This window comes from Sinocyclocheilus rhinocerous, unplaced genomic scaffold, assembly GCF_001515625.1.
Source record: "Sinocyclocheilus rhinocerous isolate Xijiao unplaced genomic scaffold, SAMN03320098_v1.1 scaffold1893, whole genome shotgun sequence".
In the NCBI taxonomy this organism is placed as follows: Eukaryota; Metazoa; Chordata; class Actinopteri; order Cypriniformes; family Cyprinidae; genus Sinocyclocheilus; species Sinocyclocheilus rhinocerous.
Window position 1 is genome coordinate 41928 of NW_015654502.1, and position 7472 is coordinate 49399.

Here is a 7472-nt window from a genome sequence, read left to right on the forward strand (position 1 = left end):
CCAAGACTATAATAAAGCATTTAGCATAATAAAGCATAATAAAGCAAAACATCACTGAATCAACATTTGATCAACATTTTTGTTAAGGTGCTAATAAGCATTATTTGTTGACGTCATTTAAATTAGTAAACATTTGTGACCCTGGACCACAAAACCAGTCATAAGGGTCATATATACTTCATCTGAAAGCTGAATAAATAAGCTTTCCATTGATGTATGGTTTGTTAGGATCGGACAATATTTGGCCGAGATACAACTATTTGAAAATCTGGAATCTGAGGGTGCAAAAAAATCTAAATATTGAGAAAATTGCCTTTAAAGTACATTTGTCAACATAAATGTAGATGAAAGCTCATGTGCTAAAGCTCTCCATAAAGTCCACCACATAAAGAAGATAAGCTGGAAAACAACGGAACAATGGAGAACAATGCTTGCATTGTGCTGCTACATCACAGAAATGATGGTAACTTGTCCATTTAGAAGATCTAAATGTGAAGATTCTGCACAATTCAGCAGTTCAACAGCTCAAATTCTCTACAGGAGTAGAAAAGCCCATACAAACACGCCTTATTAATTGTATTTAGAAGATTAAAATATACTGTTTCTAGTTTACTGAAAAATAATTATCGAAATTTGAAAAGAAAATGTACATGAAACACTGTTTTATATCAGATTGATACAAATATTCAATATTTGTACCAACATATGATTCAAGTATTCCATATGAGATTAAAATTGTTCTAAAGAGTGACAAACTTGAGCAGCAGTGCAGGCAGAGGGATCTGTTGCTTCAAACTGGAGTATCCTGTGGAAGTGGGAAGGAACACTGATTATGAACAATCATGCATTGTTACAGGAATGGAAAGTCTTCAGTAATTAAACAAAGCTTGATCCAAACGACAGTCTGTTGGAAAATACTCATTAACCAAATAGACAAACCATGACAGGAAGTTCAATCACATGCTATTTCTGAACAAATTGTATAAAACCATGACATAAAATGCATAAATATGGAAAAATGACTATGGAACATTACTTCGGAAACACACTAAAGTGTTAATGCATTGAATTTCACCTTGGATGTCCATTACATTTTCAATATTGTTATATGGTCTGTTTCCATAGGAACGTGTGTTTTTCCTAAAAACATTTTTAAGGTTTTCTTCCCTAAAATGATCTTGGGTGTAATAACCTCCCCTGATTAAGTATCTTGCTTAGGAATGCCAATGTAATGTAATACAAACACGAATCAACTTCCCTTGGAAGTGTGTTAACATATCAGAATCAAGAATTCGACAATGCCATGATAAAGCTGTAAAATATTTTACCTTTATCAGCACAACTATTAAGGCAACAAGAAGACCAATTGCCAATATAGTTGTGATAGCGGCCCACACACACATGCCATTACAGCTGCACAAGCGATGCTGCATGAAAAACTTGGCCTTGCGCAGTCGGGCTGCTGTTAGTGGAGGGTAACGGGCGTCATTCAAACTCTCCATAGCAAAAGACTTGATGAGACAGGCACGATGGTGACTCAGCTGGTCGAACGTGTGCCTCCCATGATATCTGCCCATTCCACTGTTTCCTTAAAAAGAGTGAGAAAAAACTGATAGGTATAATGTATAATTCAATGTATTTGTTTAAGATCTAGATATTCTAATATATATATAGTTTAATACATATTAAAATTAAAAAATATGATATATTACATTTTATATCACATTACTTTTTATGTATATAGCATTATTACAACATCCTAATTTATCCTAATAATAAGTGATTTCTAATTATATTTATATAATAGTTTCTAATTTAATAGTTGAAACAGTGCAAATTCATCTTTACCATTACGTGTCTTTATATATTATTGGTTGGCTTACCTACACCTCCAAAAGGTAAGGTATCGACAGTGTAATGCATCAAGACATCATTAACAGTCACTCCTCCACTGGTGGTTTCAGCTAACATTCGCTTAATCACCTAAAAAGAAAAAAGAAAAAAGTTCACTTGGACATTGAAACTGACTCTGCCTTCCAAAAATCATTAGCAATAAAAAGAATACCGTTTTATCAGAGGAAAAGACATAGAGCGCCAATGGCTTTTCTCTTGCATTGATAAAATGTATGGCCTCACTCAAGCCATTAACAGTGACGATGGGCAGCAGTGGTCCAAAGATTTCTTCTTGCATGATTTTGAAATGGGGTAAAACATCCCTCAAAACTGTAGGAGCTGGTGGGGAAGAAAAATGCATGTTTTTGATTTACTAAACTCAACTGATAAAATTTGTGCCATTATTATTGACAATAAAAGTTGTCCTTACCTATGTAATATTGTGAGCGATCACTCTCTCCTCCAAGAGCAATAGTGCATTCATTCATTAGAGCCAATACTCTGTCAAAGTGACGTGTGTTAATGATTCTGCAATAGTCTGGAGAGCTTTTAGGATCCTTTTGGTAGAACTCCTGAAATTAGTTAACATGTCTTAACTAGGAATGTGAGCATCGACTACAATTTAATAATAATAATAATAATAAAGGTACACACCAGTAGTGTTTTTTGAATCTCTTCAACTATCCTGTCCTGGATGTTTGGCTCACACAGAATGTAGTCAGGTGCAATGCATGTCTGGCCACAATTTGCAAACTTTCCCCAGGTTATTCGTCTGATATAAAAACATTTGGAAAACTGTTATTTCAGCTGATAATGCTTCCCAAAGCTTTAAATTGTTTAAAGAGACTTAAAAAAGAAAATTCTGTCATCATTTACTCACTCTCATGAAGAGATTCATGTGGATTTTTTTTTCATTCAATTAAAGTCAATGGGGTCCAAAATAATATTGGATCCCATTGATTTACATTGCATAGACAAAATCAACACTGGGACATTTTTTCAAAATATCTTCTTTTGTTTTGCACAGAATAAGAAAAACAAACAGGTTTGGAGCAACATAGAGGGGAGTAAATGATCAATTTTAATTTCTGGACAAAAAGTTGTTATCGTGACATGCCTACCCCCTTTGTTACTGTTGCTATGTCCGACAAGCCATGGCACTCACACCACACATCAGGTTCTCACGCAGTGAAAAATACATTGCAGAGCAAAGAGAAAACTGACAATGTGCCAACAGACAAGACAGAGCAGGTTACTTCTGGTATGAAACAAAGTCTCAGCTTTCAAATTTTGTCATTTTTTAAGAAATTCAAACAATAAATACAGTTTTGTGGTTCTTTCATTTGTCGTGACAGATCGCTGCAGCACCTGAGTTCAAGCGGCATTTGAATCAATCATCTCTTCCTCTTTACTAGCTATAGCATGAAATAAACATGAATGAACATCCGAAGGTATCTTGTTTCAACCGCGGAAAGACGTCAATACACACACCATTTTTCAACGTTAATCTACTCTCCTGTTTGGTTTGTTTGTTGGACAAAAAATGGCAGATTTGGCGATATGATTGGTCAGATCACCTGTCAAACTCCCTGCGAAGGGTCAACTGATCTCTCATTCCTATCTACACAACCTTATTAATTTCCATCCTAACCTCATCCAGCTCAGTACTGTGCAGCATTAGAATTTGCTTTAGTGTTCCTCCTCCCAAGTACCACGTCTAGATCTGCTTACCTTACCTTGTATCCTAGTTCCTGTAATTCTGAGCAAGCTTCACTCATGCCAGCAACACCAGCTGAGCAGATCTTGTCCAACAAGATCAATCCTTCCTACAATTCTTATTACTAAAATGTATTTCGAGAGTTGTCATAATTAAACTTTATCAACTTTCATCACCTCCTACTGTACATATAAACATTTTAAAATCCAACTTATTCCCAATAGATAAAATCAAGTCCCGCCCAACATTTTCTTCTGTTTGTAAATGCTTTACATTGTGGAAGTAGCACGGCTGAACACAACTTTTTATGTTGGCTGTAATTAGTTACAAAAATCCTACTACCAGCTGCAATAGCTCCAACCAGGGGCTGCAGGATCATGGCCCAAGGGTAGTTCCAGGTTCCAATTATCAGCACAACACCCAAAGGTTCAGGCTTTATGTAAACATCGTCAAGCGCGCTGTTGAGATTCTTCTTCACAGGCTGAGGAGCTGCCCAGTCCGCCATGTCACTTTCCGCCAATTTGATGTCATTCTCGATGCTGATCAGCTCAAAGAGTGAAGTGTTATACGTATTCTGTTTGATGACAGTGACAATAAAGATTTAGCATTCAGTAACATTGAATGACAATAAAAACATTCAGTGTTGCCACTGAATTAATATTTTATAGCTTTTAAGGAAACACTGATCTGTCAAAATGGCTGTCGTACCTTGTTGAGGTCTTGCTTTAGAGCTTGTTCGATGTCTGCTTGGCGTTCAGTGATGAGGCGGTGCAGGGCTCTGAGCTGCTGTTTTCTGTACTGCAGGGGTCTGGATCTGCCTGACTGGAAGACCTCCCTCAACCCATCCACAACCTGCTTTTCCATCTGTACAAGCCTGAATTATATATTTCCTAGAGGTCTGCGCAGAAAAACAGTTACATTTCTTAAATGTTGACTAAACTTCCAATGGGAATATAATATTCTGAACTGCAGTATAGATAGCCAATTCTGATCATCTTTAGACTGATCATAAGCAGGAATTTTCCAACATTGATAAAATTGTCAACGTTAAAATTATTTCAGCTATGTGGCAATTCCATTGGCCATTTCAGTCAAGAAATTAAGTTTTTTTTACTCCTCATGTAGCTCAGCAACCTTCTATGGACACACTGGCAAAAGAATTTCCATTGGATAGTATTTATTACTGATGCTGTGTGGAAGACTGCAAAAAAACTCTGCCTATCTAAAAGACAAGGGTTTGGGGATTCAAAAGGACATTTTTAGAGAGGTGATCATGAAAAAAACACCCTGTCCAGAGGTCATGCACTTCTGACCAAAGCTGATGGCATTTCAACACCGACACTATGCTGCATCTTGCATACATCTAGATAAAAATATTGTCAGTTATTGACCAATAATTTAATTTATGGAAAAATGTGTATATTATATTCATAAATCTGTGGTCATTAACTCGTATAAAATAGTTCGCCTTTTTTTTTTTTTCACTCTGATGAATACTTTAAAATGTATTGATTAAAATAATTAATGAAAAATTAATGAAAAGTGGAACTTTATTTCTGATTTTATCTTTAACCTGCTTGGTGTGGCCTTGTGACTAACAGATAAAATACCTGTGAAACTCTCTGCCTTTCATCATCATACTTTGTTGGCACAGAAATATTTAAGTTGTTAAATTATACCATATGATGAATAATTTAGAATTTTCTGTGATCCCTAATACAATTCTCTTCTATTTTGTGCCATTCATTCTGGTGCTGTTTCTCTGTATAGAGATGTAACTTATTAACCTGACTTACTTTTACTTTCAAAATGAGACAACCACCAAATCATATAGGCTACTATTTACTGGACCAAGTTTGTTGGTGATCTCAACTGGGAGAATGTTTGGTTATTATTATTTTTTTTAATTAAATGTTGTTACAAATGAAAATAAATGTGCATAATATTAAGATAATACATTCATGTTATCCTGTTAAATGCTTTCTTTATAAATTTAAAAGGACATTGATTTGACCTGCTCTTTTTGTTCTTTGAAAATGGGAACTACACAGTTTGCACCATCTTTTTCCACATTGTAGCTCTGAAAAGACGGAAGGATATGTCTGTGTTTATAGTTGACAAAATAGTTGACAAAATTATTTTGCCTTTTGATTTGTTTTTTAAAAATGTTATCTTTCTTTAAAATATCATAACCATATTAAAAATGAGGCATTTTGAATTAATCTTCCAAATTCTATTAATTTAATTTTAAATACACATATGTACATTTTTCCACAAAATACCATATGTCCTAGCTTTCAAAGAAATATAAAACTATGTACCTGTTATTTAGCTTTGTAATAACAGGAGAGCTATAAAGTCTATTCATGTATAATCTATTGTTTTTAAGGTATTTGTATGATAAGATCATGGATTTCTTTTTTTAATAGCTATATGTTTTTAAAGGGGTCATATGATGTTGCTAAAAAGAACATTATTTTGTGTATTTGGTGTAATGAAATGTGTTTATGCGGTTTAAGGTTAAAAAAACACATTATTTTCCACATACTGTAAATTATTGTTTCTCCTCTATGCCCCGCCTTTCTGAAACGCGTCGATTTTTACAAAGCTCATCGTTCTGAAAAAGCGAGGTGTGCTCTGATTGGCCAGCTATCCAGTGCGTTGTGATTGGCCGAATTCCTCAAGCGTGTGACGGATATGTTATGTGCCTTACCATATAAGGCTTGTTTGAGATGAGCAAAATCTGCGCAGAGCCGATGACCGCGAGATGCATGCCGGTTAGAAAAGTGTCCGAGTTATGTCCGACTTGCTCTGATGTCATGCTGACGTGTGTCAAAAAACTCTCGCGACGGCGAGGCGGCTGTGTCGGATTGTTCAGTCGTGCGCAGTTGCTCTCCACCGACTGTGCTGATCAAAAGCATGATGGGAAATGACTGACTGACGACACAGCTTAATGCTTATTGGTCCAGACAACCGTGATGTTAATTATAATTTTTCACCACATAGCTACTTTATTTGGAATAATAAAAATATTAGATATAAAAATAAATCTCTTTTTTTTCACAATTGGTTTGATAAAAATATACTTTTAGTCAGTCAACTTTTAGATGATCGTGGTGTCCTTTTTACTTATGAACAATTTATGCAAGAATTTTCTTTTCCAGTCCCCCCAAGAGAATATGCCATTGTGTTTGGTGCAATTCCCTCTTGTATTATACCTTTAGTAAAATCTGGCCCTAAAGGTTCGTTAGACTCTCCTCTTTTTGATAACACTAACTTATTTGTTGACCAAAGTCTTCTCAATGCCATGTCAAACAAAGACATCCGTTCAATTATTAATAGATCTCAGATTTCTTTACCTGCTTGTGTGAGTTTTTGGAATAACATATTTAGTGATATAGAATGGGAAGAGTTTTGGCTTCTTCGACAAAAATTCTTCTTATCTAATAAAGTTGTTGAAGTCTCTATCAAAATTATCCATAATTGTTATCCGGTAAATTACAAACTTGCTAAATTTAACAATAGTATTTCCCCCAATTGCTCCTTTTGCCTTCAGTCTGAAGAAACAATCAATCATTTATTTTGGGACTGTGCTTATTCTAAAGTGTTCTGGGTTGACTTTTCCAATTTTGTTAAAAAATATTTATATCCAAACTTTTGTTTAACCCCAAAAATTGTGTTTTTTGGTTACTCTTTGAATTTAAACCCTTCTCACTGTAAATTTATTATTAATCTATTGCTATAACTTGCAAAAATTTACATTCATAAGTGTACATTTTCAAAGAAAACTCCCTACTTTTTTATTTTCAGGAAAGATTTTGATGTGTATGTAAACTCTTTAAGAAACTCTAATAATTCTATT

The 7472-nt window shown here is 34.8% G+C and overlaps 2 protein-coding genes across 2 annotated transcripts in view; both read right to left on the reverse strand.

The window, feature by feature from the left end:
- Window positions 1-327: 327 nt before the first annotated feature.
- Window positions 328-2791, reverse strand: LOC107717251 (fatty aldehyde dehydrogenase-like). The gene is made up of 6 exons (XM_016523935.1): window positions 2774-2791; window positions 2324-2465; window positions 2066-2232; window positions 1884-1983; window positions 1329-1588; window positions 328-805 (listed from the first exon to the last, which is right to left on the reverse strand). The coding sequence occupies exons 1-6, from the start codon at window positions 2789-2791 to the stop codon at window positions 791-793; spliced, it is 702 nt and encodes a 233-aa protein (XP_016379421.1). The 3' UTR covers window positions 328-790.
- Window positions 2792-3609: 818 nt separating this feature from the next.
- Window positions 3610-7472, reverse strand: part of LOC107717277 (fatty aldehyde dehydrogenase-like) — a 4798-nt gene continuing 935 nt past the window's right edge. The window contains exons 2-3 of the mRNA XM_016523964.1: window positions 4319-4508; window positions 3610-4184 (exon numbers count right to left, since the gene is read on the reverse strand). Of these exons, the coding sequence (XP_016379450.1) occupies window positions 3822-4184; window positions 4319-4474 (519 nt within the window). The 5' untranslated portion in view covers window positions 4475-4508 and the 3' untranslated portion in view covers window positions 3610-3821. The remainder of the gene's footprint in view (window positions 4185-4318; window positions 4509-7472) is intronic.